The sequence below is a fragment of the Salmo trutta genome, chromosome 1, assembly GCF_901001165.1.
Source record: "Salmo trutta chromosome 1, fSalTru1.1, whole genome shotgun sequence".
NCBI classification, from domain to species: Eukaryota; Metazoa; Chordata; class Actinopteri; order Salmoniformes; family Salmonidae; genus Salmo; species Salmo trutta.
This window is the reverse complement of record NC_042957.1, coordinates 44,483,695-44,505,085: the sequence shown is the minus strand read 5'-3', so window position 1 is coordinate 44,505,085 and position 21,391 is coordinate 44,483,695. Positions and strand designations below refer to the sequence as shown.

Genomic DNA, 21,391 nt, shown 5'->3' with positions numbered 1-21,391 from the left:
TACAGTCTAGGGTAACACCAAGTAATAACACCAATTAATGTTCAACAGCCACACCATTCATTACCAGATTCAGCCGAGGTCTAGAACTTAGGGAATGATTTTTATCAAATGCAATGCACTTAGATTTAGAGATGTTCGGGACCAGTTTATTACTGGCCACCCATTCCAAACAGATTGCAACTCTTTCTTAAGGGTTTCAGTGACTTCATTAGCTGTGGTTGCTGATGTGTATAATGGTTGAATCATCAGCATACATGGACACACATGCTTTGTTTAATGCCAGTGGTAGGTCATTGGTATGCCATACTTTACATGTTTGACATTAGAGAAGCTGCCATTAAAGAAAACCTTTGAGTTCTATTAGATAGATAGCTCTGAATCCACGATATGGTAGAGGTTGAAAAGCCATAACACAAATACGTTTTTTTAACAACAGGTTTTTGTCAATAATATCAATGGCTGCACTGAAATCTAACAGTACAGCTCCCACAATCTTCTTATTATCAATTTCTTTCAACCAATCATCAGTCATTTGTGTCAGTGCAGTACATGTTGAGTACCCTTCTCTATAAGCATGCTGAAAGTATGTTGTTAATTTGTTTACAGAGAAATAGCATTGTATTTGGTGAAACACCATTTTTTCCAACAGTTTGCTAAGAGCTGGAAGCAAGCTTATAAATATGCTGTTAGAACCAGTAAAAGCCGCTTCACAACTCTTTGGTAGCGGAACTACTTTGGCTTCCTTGCAGGCCTGAGGCGAAATACTTTCCTCTAGGCTCAGATTAAAGATAAGACAGATAGGAGTGGCTATAGAGTCAGCTACCATCCTCAGTAGCTTTCCATCTAAGTTGTCAATGCCAGGAGGTTTGTCATTATTGATCGATAACAATACATTTTCCACCTCTCCCACACTAACTTTACAAAGTTTAATGTTTTTATGCATGAATACGATGGCTCACTGTTCGTTGTTGGCATTTCCTGCCTAAGTTTGCCCACTTTGCCAATGAAGAAACCATTAAAATAACTGGCAAAATCAAATAGTTTTGTGATGAAGAAGCCATCTGATTCGATGAAATATGGAGTTTCATTTGTCTTTCTGGAAGCGAAAGAAACGCACACCTATTTAGGCGAGGTGCTGGCTAGCGGAGTGGAACACTTTAAAAAAAGAAAGGAGAGCCGTACACTCTAGGAGCTCAGATGCAAAAATATAAATACGTTTCGACAGACAAGCTGTTTTCATCAGGGTATAACGACAAACACTGCGGGATGACTAATTTATTTAGTGTCAAAAGACACACAGGCAGTGTTGCCAACTCCTCAGTAAGGAAAGTAGCTATTTTTTATTATTATTATTATTTATTTTGCAGATTCATTTTTATTTTATACTTTATTTAAAAAAAATTTTTTTATTCAAAATACAGATCCTCAATTTACATTCTTACATTCTTACATTACATCAAAACAGAACGCAGGTATTAAAGAGAAAATATTGGAGAAAAAAAAAATTACAAAATAAATAAACAATTCTAGTGCAATTGTAATCACTCTGAAGAAATCTTATTGTAATGATTTAGGAAGATGTTATTCTTGTTATTGTTTACTAGGGTTAATGTTTAAATAAAATAGTTACATTCAATCCAAAAAATGTGTAGTTTTGGTATAGAATTTTGGAATTTTTGTTTGTGTATGACATATTTGGCAACAAGAATAAAAAAAATCACAATCATTTCAGTGGTCTTGTTATCATTGCAATAGTAACATATCTTTCATGTCATAAACATGTAGTGTTCATAATGGTAAATAAGTATTTTGGAAGGTTTTCCCAAAATTCTGACACAAATTTACATTCAAAGAACAAATTAGACAGATTCTCACCTTCTTTTTCACAGAAAACGCAGATATCATCAATAGCCACAAATGTGGATATCATAGAATTACATGGATATATCTTATGTACAATTTTTAAGTGCACTTCCTTAACTTTGTTGGTATACAATATTTGTAAGGCCTTAACCATGCATTTTTCCAGACAATGTCAGGAATAAGCATGTTCCAGAAAAACTTTCCTCTGGTGTAAGTTGGTTTTGTGAATGGAGAATTTGTCTTATATATTTATTACAACAAGATCTCTCAAGCAAGCCCACGCCTTCCAATCTGAGTTCTGGATAAACTTTGTGATCATTACCAAAACTAAGGTGAGTTTTCATTAGTGTAGTTAGACCACTGGGAACAGCTTTGATCACAGAAATAAACTCTCTGAAATGTATTAAAAATTGTTCATATGTGAAAATATTACCCTTGTTGTCAAAAACATCAAGAACAAAGTCAATATTCCTCTCATGCCAGCTGGGGTAGAACAATGACTTATTCCTTACAGTTATGTCTGAATTATTCCACAAAAGAGCTTTATGTGGGGAAAATTTGTGCAGGAAACATTTTCCAGGCCATTAAAGCTTGTTGGTGAAACCTAGCCAATTTAGCAGGTAAGGAAAGTAGCTATTGGCTGTCCTAAAAGTCGTTAAATGACGTCATCGCCCAATTTGCATAATTGGCCACGTGATCGTAATTGTGATTGATGCTGTAGGAGAGAAGAATAAAGTCGTGGGAGAGACAAAAAGTGAGTAAAAAACACCCTAAATATGTTTAGAACTACAAATGAACTTTCTTCTGTCGATTCTTGTTTTTTTTATGTCACAATTCCAACCCTCCTCTTTTATCCGGGCTTGGGACCGGCAAAAGTTACCCAAATTAGACACTCTGGCGGAGTTACTTTGTTTTTTTGTTTAGTTTTCTTAATTTGGATTGGTTTTTAACCTTATGGTCCACTTAGGAGCCTACAACAAGTCTCAGTAAAACATGAACATTTTAACCATAACATTTTATTACAGTTACACGTATACAATCTAAATAGATTTTTTTTTAAAGACAATAGAAAAAAACTCAATGGCAATGTGAGAAAATGATGGTAACTAGTCTGGCCCTAATTAGTTTTTTTAAACGTAAGTCAGGGCGGGATCAGCCAGCGGCGGCTTCCGGCATGAGCGTTTCTTTTGCAGTCTGGACGCGGAGGGGTGAACATGTCCTGCTCTGACCGCAAAATGACTGGGCGCCTGTGAGTGCTTTGGGACGGGGGCGGCAGCACCCGCTGCTCGTTGAGAACAGTAAAAACGATACGTGCTTTCACGTCAGTCTCCAAAAACACCGGAAAAAGTCTCTACATTTGTCGCTAGAGGGGTCTGAATACTCGCTAAATATAAATTGGCAACACTGCACACAGGTGCCTGTAATTATGGCCGGGTGTGGCCTGATACCATTGGTTAATTATCATATCTTAAAATAGCATACAAAATTTTTTTGATAGCGTACGATCATAGATACAATTTGGCTGCATAAGCCTACAAACATTTACAATAGCAAAATTACAATCACAAGAATGATATCAGATCAAAGTTTACGTTGAGACCGAAGGGAGAAGGGTCTTTAAATTAAAGATCCAGGCAGCTTCTCATTTTAACAATAAATTGTCGAGGTCACCCCCTCTCCTAGGGAGGGTGACATGTTCGATGTCAATATAACGTAGAGATGATATCGAGTGGTTTTCTTCCAAAAAGTGGGCCGCAACTGGGTAAGTCGTGTTTTTGCACCTAATGATGCTCTGAGATACGTACTTTTAATTCACGCTTTGTTTTATCCGCATTATTTTTTTACCACAAGGACAAGTTATAAGATACATAACTAAGTGGAGCCCGTGATAACACCTTTGATTTGGATCTGTTTCCCTGTTTGGGGGTGTTTGAAGGATCTACATTTATAAGTGCCATGGCTGCGCTCAATGCAATTCTTACACTTGTAGTTTCCATTCAGCAGGGACGCAAATAGACGTTGTGCAGGGATATCTTGGGGTGGTAAATCAGTTTACCAATTGATCTCTGTGTCTGCCCCGCGAGAATACGACCAAGGGAAGGTCCGAAAACACATTACCGATACTATCATCGGATCTTTGAATGTGCCAATGTTTGAACGGTTCCCTTAAAACCTGTTGGGGATAGGGGGCAGTATTTGCACGGCCGGATAAAAAACGTACCCGATTTAATCTGGTTACTGCTCCTGCCCAGTAACTAGAATATGCATATAATTGTTTGATTTGGATAGAAAACACCCTAAAGTTTCTAAAACTGTTTGAATGGTGTCTGAGTATAACAGAACTCATTTGGTGGGCCAAAACCTGAGAAGATTCCAAACAGGAAGCGCTCTCTCTGACCATTTCATGGCCTTCTTGATCATCTCTAACCAAAACAGGGGATCTCTGGCATGACGTGACATTTTCTAACGCTCCCATAGGCTCTCAGAAGGCGCCAGAAAGATGAATGGTGGCTTTGCAGGCCATGGCTGAAAAACATTAGCGCATTTTGTAAGTGGTCGATCTGAGAACAATGAGACTGGAGGCGCGTGCATGAGCCGACACCATGTTTACTTTCTCTCTCTTTGAACGAAAACAACTACTCCCGGTCAGAATATTATCGTTTTTTTACAAGAAAAATTGCATAAAAATGTATTTTAAACAGCGGTTGACATGCTTCGAAGTATGGTAATGGAATATTTATAATTTTTTTTGTCACGAAACACGTCTGGCGCGTCACACTTATTTACCCTTCGGATAGTGTCTTGAACGCATGTACAAAACGCCACTATTTGGATATAACTATGGATTATTTGGGACCAAACCAACATTTGTTATTGGAGTAGAAGCCCTGGGAGTGCATTCTGACGAAGAACACCAAAGGTAATCAAACTTTTCTAATAGTAAATCGGAGTTTGGTGAGTACCACACTTTGTGGGTGTCAAAATAGCTAGCCTGTGATGGCTGGGCTATCTACTCAGAATATTGCAAAATGTGCTTTCACCGAAAAGCTATTTTAAAATCGGACATAGCGAGTGCATAAAGGAGTTCTGTATCTATAATTCTTAAAATAATTGTTATGTTTTTTGTGAACGTTTATCGTGAGTAATTTAGTAAATTCACCGGAAGTGTTCGGTGGGAATGCTAGTCACATGCTAGTCACATGCTAATGTCAAAGCTGGTTTTTGATATAAATATGAACTTGATTGAACAAAACATGCATGTATTGTATAACATAATGTCCTAGGATTTTCATCTGATGAAGATCATCAAAGGTTAGTGCTGCATTTAGCTGTGGTTTTGGTTTATGTGACATTATATGCTAGCTTGAAAAATGGGTGTCTGATTATTTCTGGCTGGGTACTCTGCTGACAATCTAATGTTTTGCTTTCGTTGTAAAGCCTTTTTGAAATCGGACAGTGTGGTTAGATAACGAGAGTCTTGTCTTTAAAATGCTGTAAAATAGTCATATGTTTGAGAAATTGAAGTAATAGCATTTCTAAGGTATTTGAATAATGCGCCACGGGATTCCACTGGCTGTTGAGTAGGTGGGACGCAAGCGTCCCACTGGCCCAGAGAGGTTAATTTGTTCAGAGCACTTTGAATAGCAGGTAGTTAGAACGCAAGAATGCTTATTTTTGCTAGACTCACCTTGAAAAAGGTCATGTCTCGTTTTGAATTTTCTCAATGGCAGTATTTATCTGACCATTTTTGTACCCCCTCCTTGAATTTCCTTTGCGTCTCAGCCATATTTCTGTCAATCTGATTTGTTTTTTACAAATGATTTTGATTCGACAGAATTGGCTGTAGGGCAAACTGTTTTTCAAGGGAAGTGGGTGACAACTATCAGCCCTCAACAAACTGTTAGGATCAGTAGGTTTCCTGTAAAGATCAGTGTATAGAACATTATCTTCACACAAGATCAGTAGGTTTCCTGTAAAGATCAGTGTATAGAACATTATCTTCACACAAGATCAGAATACCAAGGAAACAGATTTGACGTGTATCAGATGCTCAGAACAGGAGTTAAGAAAAGCATGGAACGCCTGGAGCTGTTTTGCATCACCCCTCCGTAGAGCAAAAATATAATCAATATACCGTTTCCATATAATAATGTTAGGCAAGAGAACATTTGCGAGGATTGAAAATAGACTTTCTCCATGTAACCCACATACAAATTAGCATAGTTAAAAGCCATGGGGGATCCCATAGCAGTACCCTTCGTCTGAATAAAGAAATCATTTAGAAACATGAAGTAGTTGTGTGAGTACTATTTCAGCCAATGTTATAATGCATGCACTGGAAGGTAGTTCATTAGGGTCACGTTGCAGAAGAAAATGTTCCATAGCTTCAATACTGCCCTCGTGTGAAATATTTGTGTATAACGACTCAACATCAAAAGCAACTAACAAAGTATTCTCAGGGAGAGGATCAAGAGATTCAGTAATAGAGATCATACTGCTGGTGTCCTTTTTAAAGGAGGGGAGTTGTTCTGCGAGTGGTCTAATAAAAAAAGTTGATAGAGGGGCCGTTACTGCATCAATGCCTGCTACAATAGGGCGGTTTTATAACTGTCTAGGGTAACGCCAAGTAATTTAGTCTCCTCAACTTGTTCAACAGCCACACCATTCATTACTAGATTCAGCCGAGGTCTATAACTTAGGGAATGATTTGTACCAAATACAATGCACTAAGTTTTATAGATGTTCAGGACCAGTTTGTCATGAGAATTTTCAATCCAAATGATAATTAACAATCAATAAGCTTTGACTAATCCCCAAGGTTTGTAAGACACTGGGTTAATAATAATTAAAGACAGCTTCTGCAAAAGGTCTGTACAGTTTATTCAGAGAACGTTCTGAAGTCCATTATACAAAGACATTAATTTTATAACTCACTCCCCACTTATGCACATACATGCACACGAACAGTAGGTGAGTTGTATCCCTCCCCAGAGTTCTCACCATGGTTAATCACTACCCAGTGCTGTCTGTTCCATTCCCCCGAGATTAGAGGAATGTTGAGGTACTCCCTGTCCTATCATAAATTTCTCAAAGTTCTAGCTAGGTCGGGTCAAACACGGTCTTCATTGTTCTCGGTATTCTCTTAGGCACACACACACACACACACACATTTCTCTTCCTCATAGGTCTCTACTGAACCTTATGGGACTTACGTTTTGTACTGTAGTTATTCATTATACATGCTAAATAAACAACGAATTACTAATTATTTAGGTTTCAGGGTAGAATTATTTAATCATTTATCTTTAAACATAGAAATGATTTTATCAGTTTATTACTGGCCGCCCATTCCAAAACAGATTGCAACTCTTTGTTAAGGGTTTCAGTGACTTCATTAGCTGTGGTGGCTGATGCGTATCTGGACACACATGCTTTGTTTAATGCCAGTGGCAGGTCATTGGTACGCCATACTTTACATGTTTGACATTAGAGAAACTTCCATTAAAGAGAACCTTTTGAGTTCTATTAGATGGATAGATCTGAATCCACAATATGGTAGAGGTCGAAAAGCCATAAAACAAATGTTTTTAACAGGTTATGGTCAATAATATCAATGGCTGCACTGAAATCTTGCAGTACGGCTCCCACAATCTTCTTAACAATTTCTTTCAACTGTTGGAATCGGCTAAACTTTGATCATTGAGGTAGTAAATGAGTGAAAGTGACTTGGTTCTATGTCAGAAGTTAATGGTTCTCTGAAGAAAGACAGATGGCTTCGGAATGTATTGGGGGATGAGAGAAGAGCAATGTGTGAAACGGGAGACAGATGGACATCTGTAGATTAGATGGTCAGGAGGTGAGGACAGATTCTCTTAAGGGAGTAATAAAGGTTTGTTACCCTCTTTATTAGCTTCCTGTAGAGCCATAAAATGTAAGGATTGGAGAGGAGTGTTTAAAGTAGGATGTATTTCACTGTGATGTGAGAAATGTTTTGCTGTCTGATTACAGCTGTACAGAACCTTTGGGACGAATTAAACTTGGTTAAAGCTTCTCTAGTGTCCAGTATGTGTTGTACTCTTCTCGATAAGCATGCTAAAAGTCTGTTAATTTGTTTACAGAGAAATAGCATTGTATTTGGTGAAACACAATTTTTTTTCCCCCAACAGTTTGCTAAGAGCTGGCAGCAAGCTTATAAATATGCTGTTGCAACCAAGTAAAAGCCACTTCACAACTCTTGGGTAGCGGAATTACTTTGGCTTCCTTCCAGGCCTGAGGCGAAATACTTTCCTCTAGGCTCAGATTAAAGATATGACAAATAGGAGTGGCTATAGAGTCAGCTACCATCCTCAGTAGCTTTCCATCTAAGTTGTCAATGCCAGGAGGTTTGTCATTATTGATCGATAACAATACATTTTCCACCTCTCCCACACTAACTTTACAAAATTTAGTTGCAATGCTTTTCTATTGTTATTAGTTTTTTTATGCATGAATACGAAGGCTCATTGTTCGTTGTTGGCATTTCCTGCCTAAGTTTGCCCACTTTGCCAATGAAGTAACCATTAAAATAATTGGCGAAATCAAATAGTTTTGTGATGATTCGATGAAATATGGAGTTTAATTTGTCTTTCTGCCCATAATTTCATTTAAAGTACAGTTTTTTTCCATCATTCTTTGTCATTGATCTTGGCTTCATAATACAGTTTCTTCTTTTTGTTAAGTTTAGTCACATTTGCAGTCAGCCAGTCAGATGTGCAGCCAGACTTATTATCCACCCCTTTTGCAACATCTCTTTCAACCATACAGTTTTTCAATTCCTCATCAATCCACGGAGCCTTAACAGTTCTAACAGTCAGTTTCTTAACAGGTGCATGTTCATCAACAATTGGAAGAAGAAATTTCATAAATGCATCTGGATGCTCCTTATTAATCACATCAGACCAACAAATATTTTTAACATACAAGATTATGTTATATATTGTTATTGCATCAAATGGTTGTTTTATGCAACAGAATGCAGTGGTTCTCAATCCTGGTCCTGGGGACCCAAAAGGTTGCACAATTTTGTTTTTGCCCTAGCACTAGACACCTGATTCAAATCATCAAAGCCTTTTGATGAGATGATCATTTGAATCAGCTGTGTACAGTTGTGGCCAAAAGTGTTGAGAATGACACAAATATTAATGTTCACAAAGTCTGCTGCCTCAGTTTTCTAGGATGGCAATTTGCATATACTCCAGAATGTTATGAAGAGTGATCAGATTAATTGCAAAGTCCCTCTTTGCTATGCAAATGAACTGAATCCCCCAAAAACATTTCCACTGCATTTCAGCCCTGCCACAAAAGGACCAGCTGACATGTCAGTGATTCTCTCGTTAACACAGGTGTGAGTGATGACGAGGACAAGGCTGGAGATCTGTCATGCTGATTGAGTTAGAATAACAGACTGGAAGCTTCAAAAGGAGGGTGGTGCTTGGAATCATTGTTCTTCCTCTTTCAATCATGGTTAACTGCAAGGAAACATGTGCCATCATCATTGCTTTGCACAAAAAGGGCTTCACAGGCAAGGATATTGCTGCCAGTAAGATTGCACTTAAATCAACCATTTATCGGATCATCAAGAACTTCAAGGAGAGCAGTTCAATTGTTGTGAAGAAGGCTTCAGGGCGCCCAAGCAAGTCCAGCAAGCGCCAGGACCGTCTCCTAAAGTTGATTCAGCTGCGGGATCGAGGCACCACCAGTACAGAGCTTGCTCAGGCACGGCAGCAGGCAGGTGTGAGTGCAAAGACTTTTGGAGGATGGCCTGGTGTCAAGAAGGGCAGCAAAGAAGCCACTTCTCTCCAGAAAAAACATCAGGGACAGACTGATATTCTACAAAAGGTACAGGGATTGGACTGCTGAGGACTGGGGTAAAGTCATCTTCTCTGATGAATCCCCTTTCCGATTGTTTGGGGCATCCGGGAAAAAAAGCTTGTCCGGAGAAGACAAGGTGAGCGCTACCATCAGTCCTGTGTCATGCCAACAATAAAGCATCCTGAGACCATTCATGTGTGGGGTTGCTTCTCAGCCAAGGGAGTGGGCTCACTCACAATTTTGCCTGAGAACACAGCCATAAATAAAGAATGGTACCAACACATCCTCCGAGAGAAACTTCTCCCAACCATCCAGGAACAGTTTGGTGACGAACAATTCCTTTTCCAGCATGATGGAGCACCTTGCCATAAGGAAAAGTGATAACTAAGTGGCTCGGGGAACAAAACGTTGATATTGTGGGTCCATGGCCAGGAGACTCCCCAGACCTTAATCCCATTGAGAACTTGTGGTCAATCCTCAAGAGGCGGGTGGACAAACAAAAACCCACAAATTCTGACAAACTCCAAGCATTGATTATGCAAGAAGGGGCTGCCATCAGTCAGGATGGGGCCCAGAAGTTAATTGACAGCATGCCAGGGCTGATTGCAGAGGTCTTGAGAAAAAAGGGTCAACACTGCAAATATTGACTCTTTGCATCAACTTCATGTAATTGTCAATAAAAGCCTTTGACACTGATGAAATGCTTATAATTATACTTCAGTATTTCATGGTAACATCTGACAAATCTGAAGACACTGAAGTAGCAAACTTTGTGGAAATTAATATTTGTATCATTCTCAACGTTTGGCCACAACTGTAGTGCAAGGGCAAAAACAAAAATGTGCACCCCTTTGGGTCCCCGGGACCAGGATTGAGAACCAGAGGAATAGGGTTCTTAGAAGTCTGTGTGAACTGAGATGAGCTTCTGAGATTGAACTCTAGCAACTGATTTATGATGGTCTTGTCCTTCTCGGAGGCCGCATTCCATAGAAAGTTGGTGTTACGGATACAGGTATCCTGTGTGAGTATCTTGTATGTGTATTTCTTTTCTCTCCTTCTCCTCCTCACAGGTGGCAGTCATCAATCAGTCACTAATCAGAAGACACCTGCTCCTTTTCACTAACCCTATCACAGTCCCTTTCCCTTGGTTTAAAACCCCAGTCAGTTGCTCTCTCATTAGTTAAATCTCACTGTAGCTCGATCTGTGTCCCCATCCCTCTCTTTTGTTTTGCACCTACATGCCACATTTGTCCGGTACCTGTGAGTATTGTTTTGTGGTGCATGACTGTTTGATGGTGGGAAAAGGGGGTAACAAGGCCAGTCGCCCGTGGGCCTACATTACACGTAGGAAAACGGTGTCTAAATACACTAGTTAGAACTGGGCGGACCACCCACTCTATTTTTGGTTAGTTAGCAAGCTGTTCTTGAAGTAGGCTAGTCTAGCTCAGCGGTGTTTTTGGATTTATTGTTTCTTTCCTTGGGTCCAGCTCAGCCCCTTTTCCCGCCATAAAACAAACAGTCATGCACCACAAAACAATACTCACAGGTACCGGACAAATGTGACATGTAGGTGCAAAACAAAAGAGATCGAGCTTACAAAGAGAGAGGGATGGGGACACAGAGATTGAGCTACAGTGAGATTTAACTAACGAGAGAGTAACTGACTGGGGTTTTAAACCAAGGGAAAGGGACTGTGATAGGGTAAGTGAAAAGGAGCAGGTGTCTTCTGATTAGCGACTGATTGATGACTGATTGGGGAGTGATGATTGCCACCTGTGAGGAGAAGGAGAGAAAAGAAATACACATACAGGATACCTGAATCCGTACCAATTGGTGTTTGTGTAATGGGAGGTACCAGGGTGTAGATGGCTCAGGTATGGATAATGATGTTTCCACACAATGTGAACAGTCTTTACAGCAGATACTGTCTGCTATGAATTATTCATTTCTTTCATACGAATGCTAACCTTTTGACCCATTCCACACAGCTGTTTTGTCATGTAGACTAAGGGGGTGTATCTTTGCTATAAAATATATTTGTATTCTTTGTGTCAGGGCTCTCAACCCAACAGTCAAGAGTGTTGTGTCGACCAGCCATCGTTATTGCAGAGCACTCACATCATTCACGTGTATGTGTGGTGTGACCTGCTTTCCTTATTAATACGTTTTGAATAAAGTGATATCCAGATTGGTGATATGTTGTCTCTCCTCATTATCGATTTTAGAATCTCCACAACAAACATCATCCACATAAGAGTTACAGCAAAATCTTTTGTATGCTCTCTTATACACTATTTTAGGCCCTGCTTTTGGAACTTTGGCTTTCCTGGATATAGCCACTATATTGTGATCACTGCATCCAATGGGTATGGATACAGCTTTAGAACAAAGTTATACAGTATTTAGTAAAAATGTGATCGATACATGTGGGTAATCTTGTTCCCATATCATGGATTCAGAGCTGTCTATCTAATAGAACTCAAAGGTTTTCTTTAATGGAAGGTTTTCTAATGCTCAGTCCCCTCCTGTACTCCCTGTTCACCCACGACTGCATGGCCAGGCACGACTCCAACACCATCATTAAGTTTGCAGATGACACAACAGTGGTAGGCCTGATCAACGACGAGACAGCCTATAGGGAGGAGGTCAGAGACCTGGCCGGGTGGTGCCAGAATAACAACATATCCCTCAATGTGACCAAGGAGAAGATTGTGGACTACAGGAAAAGGAGGACCGAGTACGCCCCATTCTCATCAACGGGGCTGTAGTGGAACAGGTTGAGAGCTTCAAGTTCCTTGGTGTCCACATCAACAACAAACTAGACTGGTCCAAACACACCAAGATAGTCGTGAAGACGGCACGACAAAGCCTATTCCCCCTCAGGAAACAAAAAAGGTTCTGCAACATCGAGAGCATCCTGACTGGTTGCCTCACTGCCTGGTATGGCAATTGCTCGGCCTCTGACCGCAAGGCACTACAGAGTGTAATGCGTATGGCCCAGTACATCACTGGGGCTAAGCTGCCTGCCATCCAGGACCTCTACACCAGGTGGTGTCAGAGGAAGGCCCTAAAAATTGTCAAAGACCCCAGTCATAGACAGTTCTCTCTACTATAGCATTGCAAGCGGTACCGGAGTGCCAAGTCTAGGACAAAAAGGCTTAATTTGTATTGTGTGCCCCCCCCAACCCCTCTTTACGCTGCTGCTACTCCCTGTTCATCATATATGCATAGTCACTTTAACCATATCTACATGTACATACTACCTCAATTGGGCCGACCAACCAGTGCTCCCACACGTTGGCTAACCGGGCTATCTGCATTGTCCCAACCCCTCTTTTACGCTACTGCTACTCTGTTCATCATATATGCATAGTCACTTTAACCATATCTACATGTACATACTACCTCAATCAACCTGACTAACCGGTGTCTGTATGTAGCCTCACTACTGTATATAGCCTGTTTTTTGCTGTTTTATTTCTTTACCTATCTATTGTTCACCTAATACTTTTTTTTGCACTATTGGTTAGAGCCTGTAAGTAAGCATTTCACTGTTGTATTCGGTGCAGGTGACAAACTTTGATTTGATTTAATGTAAAGTATGGTGTACCGCAAGGCAGCTCTCTAGGCCATCTACTCTTTTCTATTTTTGACAATGACCTGCCACTGGCTTTAAACAAAGCATGTGTGTCCATGTATGCTGATCATTTAACCATATACACAACAACAACCAAAGCTAATGAAGTCACTGAAACCCTTAAAGAGTTGCAATCTGTTTTGGAATGGGTGGCCAGTAATAAACTGGTCCTGAACAGCTCTAAAACTAAGAGCATTGTATTTGGTACAAATGATTTCCCATGCTCTAGACCTCAGCTGAATCTGGTAATGAATGGTGTGGCTGAACAATTTGAGGAGACTAAATTACTTGGCATTACCTTAGATTGTAAACTGTCATGTTCAAAACATATAGATAGATTCAATGGTTGTAAAGATGGGTAGAGGCTCTGCTTTTTTGACACCACACTCCAAAAAGCAAGTTCTGCTGGCTATAGTTTTGTCTAATCTTAATTATTATCCAGTCGTGTGGTCCAGTGCTGCAAGGAAAGACCAAGTTAAGCTGCAGCTGGCCCAGAACAAAGCGGCATATCTTGCTCTTCATTGTAATCAGAGGGCTGATAGACTGGCATGCATAGTATTTCTATCTTGGCTAAGAGTTGAGGAGAGAATGAATGCATCACTTCTTTTTATAAGAAACAATAATCTGATGAAAATCCCAAATTGTTTACATAGTCAAATTACACACAGCTCTGACACACACACTTACCCCACCACACATGCCACCAGGGGTCTTTTCACAATCCCCAAATCCAGAATAAATTCAAGAAAGTGTACAGTATTATAAAGAGCCCTTATTGCATGGAACTCCGTTCCATCTCATATTGCTCAAAAAAACTGATAAAGCAACACCTCACGGCACAATGCCTCTCCCTTATTTTACCTAGATAGTTTGTGTATATGTAGGATACGTGTGCCTTTTAAAAAATGTATGTAGTTTTGTCCTTGAGCTGTTCTTGTTTATTAATGTTATGTCATGTTATGTGTGGACCCCAGGTAGAGTAGCTGATGCTTTTGCAACAGCTAATGGGGATCCTAATAACGTATCAAACAATATTCTCTGGTCTGAAACGAAGATTGAACTCTTTGGCCTGAATGCCAAGCGTCACGTATGGAGGAAACCTGGCATCATCCCTAAAGTGAAGCATGATGGTGGGAGCATCATGCTGTGGGGATGTTTAAGTGGCCGGGACAGTAAGACTAGTCAGGATTGAGGGAAAGATGAATGGAGCAAAGTACAGAGATCCTTGTTGAAAACCTGCTCAGGACCTCAGACTGGGGCGATGGTTCACCTTCTAACAGGACAACGACCATAAGCACACAGCCAAGACAACGCAGGAGTGGCTTTGGGATAAGTCTCTGAATGTCCTTGAGTGGCCCAGCCAGAGCCCGGACTTGAACCTAATCTAAGATCTCTGGAGAGACCTAAAAATAGATGTGCAGCGACGCTCCCCATCCAACTTGACAGAGCATCTGCAGAGAAAAATGTGAGAAACTCTCCAAATACACGTATGCCAAGCTTGTAGCGTCATACCCAAGAAGACTCGAGGCTGTAATCGCTGCCAAAGGTGCTTTAACAAAGTACTGAGTAAAGGGTCTGAATACTTATCTAAATGTGATTATTTCTGTTTATTATTTTCATAAATTTGCTAAAATAAATCTAAACCTGTTTTTGCTTTGTCGCTATGGGGTATTGTGTGTGTGTGTGTGTGTGTGTGTGTGTGTATATTTGAGGGAGAAAAAAACAATTTAATACATTTTAGAATAAGGCTGTATGTGGAAAAAGTTAAGGGGTCTGAATACTTTCCGAATGCACTGTAAATACTAACATATTTTCACTAACACCATTACGCATGGAACTACGTTTTATTAAGTACTTATAAATCAATATAAAACAGCTCACAGAAGTATTGCTTACCTATGTGACGTTTTTGAACCACAGTAATGTACGATGAGCAAGGATGCGACTACGTGTCTCAGCAGCATTCCTAAAACACGTACACATCTAATTTGAATAGCCTAGGTACATTACTATCAGGGGCGGAAGGATATGGACTATACCGCTCAAAGCACCAAAATAACAAGGGTTACAATAGCATCTCTCTCCATTGAATACAGGCGGGTGACGTCAACAACCTCGTCGAATATTCAAACAAGGATTACAATAATGTCCTAAACACCAAGCTAAAGAAAGTGTAGGCGGGAGCTAGACAGCCGTTGTGCTGCTTTGCTGACAACGACTCATTGTTAGAGCAGAGAGACGTGTACCTTGTCAATATATCCATAATCTTTGGTTTACCCTCTGATCAGATCTGCTGTAGAATTATTATTATTTTTGTTTTAAGTTAAATGACTGGACAGACTGGACCATCGTAGAATTGTGTGCAAAAAGGTTTGTATTTTAGCTTTACTTTTCACTAAGCAGTTTTAAAATGTAGTTAGAATAATTGATATAGGCTTTCCGTTTGTATAGACTAGTAGGCTATGCGTCAAGGCATATAATTAGGCCTAAATTGTAGACCTACGGAAAATTCATTAAATGAATAGTAAACATTCACGTTTGCATATTGTCTTATGTAAATGTTTATTAGTAATATCATCAATTTGGCATAGCCTAATATTTACATGGCTATATTATTATTATTATTATTATTTATTATTTATTATTATTATTATTATAACAGCTTTTTTTGTATTTACATTAGGCTATACAATTTTACATTTATTGTGGTTTATCCATCCAGTAAGTATCGGCAAGCCATTCTTCAAAATAGGTAGATAAAAAAAAGAATATTACTTATTTTTTTAAACCTTTTATTTAACTACGCAAGTCAGTTAAGAACAAATTCGTATTTACAATGACCCTAGCCAACACCTAACCCGGAAGACGCTGGGCCAATTGTGCGCAGCCCTATGGGACTCCCAATCACGGCCGGTTGTGATACAGCCTGGAATTGAACCAAGGTCTGTATTGACGCCTCTAACACTGCGATGCAGTGCCTTAAACCGCTGCGCCACTCGGAGCTCATAAATGCATGCCTCTTAGATCAACTCTCCCAACCTTGTTCTTTTTTTCTATTCATTACGATGACTTTTTGATCCACGCACCACAAACCCAAAATAAGATTGTAGCCTACAACTAGAAGTGCGCGGAGCTTCACTAACTTGTTTTCCATCCAACCTTTGTATGCGAGTAGCCTGTGTCGGATAAAAAATGTTATGACAGGCAAATTTGTCGGTAAACTTTCCAAATGTCGACAAAACAAAATACACTAGACAAGGCGGGATCTTTTTGTCGGTAATTTTGCGAGAAATAGCGGTGAAACGCCTTTATTCGGCAAATATTGATATAATAACCATCATATTAAACATGGTGTCACGCGATGGTGTTGTACCCCTACTATGACTCAGGAAAGCATGCAGTTTATTAGGCTAAACTATGTTATGAACTTCACAGGGTGGTGAAAATGCTGTGATGGAGTTTTATACTCCAATAAATATCGAGGGTCTTATTCTGGTGAAATTTTGATCGATCCTTGGCTGCCGTTTGACAAATAAAAATAATATCGGCTTCAATTTTGTTACTTTGTAACTATAACATTGATAAGGTTCGTGCAAAATGATCTGCTTTTCATAGACAAGTATTCTTAGTGTGGTCATGTATGTATGTATTTTTATTTATATATATATATATATAATTTATTATTATTATTATTTAAATTCCCCCGCATAGGTATTTAATTTGGAACAGTAAGGATATTTTGTATAGAAACAAGTCTTTTTATTATTTCATATCCTCCTGGTGAGTCAACTTTTTAATGCAGAAAGATTGTTACTCAATTATGAGGAATGTTGATCTCGTTACAATATCCCTGTAACACCTAGAGAGTTCGCCATAGTCTTTGATGCTATTCCATCTGGAAAACTCATGTTGTTTAGAGGTGGAACCAGACCTCACCTTCTTGAGCTTCTCTCGCTTAATCCAGTTGACTCTCCAATAGGAAAAATGTGTTACTAATTCCTCCCTCAGAACAACAGATCTATACGTGCTTTATTTCAAAGGGATACTGTATGTCGTTATGTCAACTTACTGGAATACATTTGTCAATATCTGTTGGGGGAAAAAGTATGGTTATTACCACACAAGTACCTGCTTGTTAACAAGGTCAAAGAGGTCTCTCAGAATGATCCATAAGTATTACCCTGCGAATCATTTACCTGAAGAAACTCAAAAAAGACATTAACAACACATTGCTGTGCATCCAGAAACAATTTTGCTTTTATTTTGGCATTACGGCAAGATATTTATAATGTTATAAATACATTTTTGTTTATGGGAGAATGTGCTGCTCGGTTTCCTTATCTATAATAAGGATAAAGGGAAAAACAATTTTACCTCATAAATCTATTTGTGCTAATGGTAAAATGTCATTCATAAATGTAAATGCACTCATAAACACTCTTCCATGTTTTCTATAAGGAATTCGAGCAGTACATTTAGATGATTCTACATTCTTCCAATAAGAAAGCTGTTAAAACAGTCAATACGTGTGTACCTTTTTAAGGTCTTCAATCTGTAATGTGTTGTGCCTCCTAGCATATGTTATCATTGTCTGTTTTGTATACTTATTGTATGTATACTAATGTTTCTACAATAACATCTGCAAAATATGTGGATGTGACCAATGACATTTGATATGAGGAAATTATAGTCCTCAAACCGCTTTCCAGTTTCAATGACTCACCCAATGATGTGCAGCTCACTCACTGAAGATAGACCTTTGGCAGGAGCCCATCGCCGATCTTTCTCAAGATAGGCTTTTAATTATTTTGTTTCAGCAGGAGCTATTTGCTTTCCAACCTGTGCTATCCCATAATTGCATTTGAAATATTGCAAAAGGCCGGTTTTAGCTGTATGCCTTTCACTGACAGCTTTGCCATGCGTTCCCGACTGTAAGCAATGCATTGTGATTGGGTTACACACACCCCACAGCTAGGCTATACATGATTTATTTTGTAATCTATTGATCCTCTGTGGCTAAATTACAGCCAAATGTATTTCAATGTATCCGGGGTGCTGCAGCACCACCAATGCCCTTCCCATGGCAATGATTCTTTAATGAAATAAATGATGAGGTACAACTCTGGAGAGATGGTAGTTGCAGGCTCATGTCTCAGAGCAGAGAGAGGGAAAGATAGAAATTCTGGTTCTGTGAGATACAGCCACGTTTATCTGGCGCGGGCTGATAATCTACGTTTTCACCTTAGATTTCGTTTTTTTAGGTGGCAGGATAATTACAGAGGAGGCAACTGAAATACATTTTGATCGCTTTTATTAAAATGTTTATTCATGCCACGAGAGGTACCGGATCCAGGCAAATAGGTTCCGGAACGAAACAGTCCAAAACTGAGAGGTGCATCCGGCTCAAATTATGCACTGAACGGCAGTCAAGCATCGATCATCATGTCACCAGAATAAGACCCTTAATATTTTTAACATTTTTTATTTCACCTTTATTTAACCAGGTAGGCTAGTTGAGAACAAGTTCTCATTTGCATCTGCGACCTGGCCAAGATGAAGCATAGCAATTCGACACATACAACAACAGAGTTACACATGGAATAAACAAAATATACAGTACAACAAAAGAAAACTAAAAGTCTATATACAGTGAGTGCAAATTAGGTAAGTTAAGGCAATAAATAGGCCATGGCGAAGTAATTACAATATAGCAATTAACACTGGAATGGTAGATGTGCAGAAGATGAATGTGCAAGTAGAGATACTGGGGTGCAAAGGAGCAAGATAAATAAATACAGTATGGAGATGAGGTAGGTAGATGGGCTATGTGCAGTGATCTGTGAGTTGCTCTGACAGTTGGTGCTTAAAGCTAGTGAGGGAGATATGAGTCTCCAGCTTCAGAGATTTTTGCAGTTCGTTCCAGTCATTGGCAGCAGAGAACTGGACTGAAAGACGACCAAAGGAAGAATTGCCTTTGGGGGTGACCAGTGAGATATACCTGCTGGAGAGCGTGCTACGAGTGGGTGCTGCTATGGTGTGCACTTTCACTGCCCTGTGAAGTTAATCATTTATTTAATCTGTATCCTAATAGACTGCCTGGTTTCCCGAGTCGTTGTAAGAGGACAACGCACCATATCCTCACGTGACTCCAAGATTACTTTCGATAAGTTGGTTATTATATCAATATTTCCACATGAAGACGTTTCCACCTCCATTTCTTGCATAATTAATTTATATAATTGTATCGAAACTTCCTGTTTTCCTCACAGCTTGTCATTACTTTTTTATATGGTATGACTTTATTTGCATAAAAACTGGTTGGAAACGTGGTGATTTGAAACTTTTGGCAAAAAAATAATAATAAGCTGCCCTGTGAAGGGTTATTAGCAGAGCTGTAATTTGAGTGATAAAGCATAGGGAAGTGAAGGATTAGTAGCAGAGCTGTAATTTGAGTGATAAAGCATATTACCCACGGGGCACAGACGTCAATTTAAGTGTAGATTTGATGTACTTTTGAGTTGTCAACTAACAAACAATTTAAAAGTGAAATCAACAACGTGGAACCATATCATTGGATTTAGGTTAAGAAATCCACAAAATTCCTTTCTTTAGATTTGATGACTTTTTGAAAATCATATATATATATATGAATCAACGTTATTGCCATCATATATATATATATATATATGGCAATAACGTTGATTCAACCAGTTTGTTCCCAGTGCGTAGCCCCTTCAAGATTTGGCATTGCTTCCCTGGTCAGAATTTGATGTTCTTGTCTTCTACAGATGGGTAGGTGCAAGCAGGTACTTGTCCTAGCTATTTTCTGTCTGTCAGCATCAGTGATGTACTCCTTCATATACCACTATAGCACACCAGAGGAAGACCCAGATCAATTAGTTCCTCAGCAAATAAGGTACATTTTTCTTTATCAGCAACTGTTTGTTTTAACTTTTAGTTGGACGACTTTCACCGGTTATGGTGAAGCCTGAAAACACACTTGTTTTTAAAACGGTTTTGCCATCGTGAAAATCAATAATGTACTGTACCAGTTTTAAAATTGTATATTGGGCCTCTATCTTCACCAATGGAACCTTTCCAGTTCTTGCAGATTTGTGTTCTATTTGTCCCTGTGAATGAATAGAGCCGTACCATCCACCAGTCTCAGACAACCCAATTGCACCTGTCAGGGAAGCAGAGTGTTCATACTGAAAGATCACCTTCCAAAAGACCGGTATGATGACATAGTCAAACGAAGAGCTGAGGAGTACAGGAAGCATCATATCAGGTGGGTGAAAATACTACAAATGTAACCTGGTGTTACTGAAATCACGTAGCTTGCTTAGCGAGTACCCCCCCCCCCCCCCCCCCCCCCCCTGTGCTTCGCAACACTCGTGACCCCCACCCATTTAACATTTCAAGCCACAACTGTGGAGTTAGTTTATTGTAATTCCGTTACACTGGCAAGCAGGTCATTTCTGAACATGAATACTCCCTAAATTGATTGGTATGTCTTAAACATGCACATGCGCACGGCCTACTGTACGTGCTGTACTCAGGAAACATTAATGGGACCATTTTGATAATCACCTAGGACAAGCTCCAGTCTGAACAGGCTTGTTTTTGCTCCATCCAACTCCCCTCTTCAGTATCCAATCCAGGGGTTCACTGTTGTCCCTCTTCAGAAGACATTGATACCAGGTAGCCTATGCAATAACCATTTGGTTTATGTACCGTCCATCATCAATAACGACTAACTGTATACAGTATGTTCTTTGCAAAGCAGTTACACAATAGATTAGTAACTCGATATTTAAATTGTGTTTATAAAAATATTATTTCAGGATTAGCGCTCCATGCAGCAAAAAGACAAAGTTACAAGGTTGGTTCGAAACGCTTTGAATGGATAATGGGTCTTATGTTCTCCATGTTGTAATGAACAACTGTTTGATTGGAATCTTTGGTAAGACTTTACAGTAAGGATATTTATTGACTTAACTTATGCAGTGTATGTTATGGCTAAAGCCAGTGTACAGACAA

At 39.4% G+C, this 21,391-nt stretch overlaps 1 protein-coding gene across 1 annotated transcript in view; it reads left to right on the top strand.

Moving 5' to 3' along the window:
• Positions 1-2,597: 2,597 nt before the first annotated feature.
• LOC115196802 (beta-1,4 N-acetylgalactosaminyltransferase 1) overlaps positions 2,598-21,391 on the top strand; it is a 39,069-nt gene continuing 20,275 nt past the window's right edge. The window contains exons 1-5 of the mRNA XM_029757721.1: positions 2,598-2,617; positions 20,140-20,267; positions 20,496-20,639; positions 20,946-21,052; positions 21,196-21,233. Coding sequence (XP_029613581.1) covers positions 20,140-20,267; positions 20,496-20,639; positions 20,946-21,052; positions 21,196-21,233 — 417 coding nt within the window. The 5' untranslated portion in view covers positions 2,598-2,617. The remainder of the gene's footprint in view (positions 2,618-20,139; positions 20,268-20,495; positions 20,640-20,945; positions 21,053-21,195; positions 21,234-21,391) is intronic.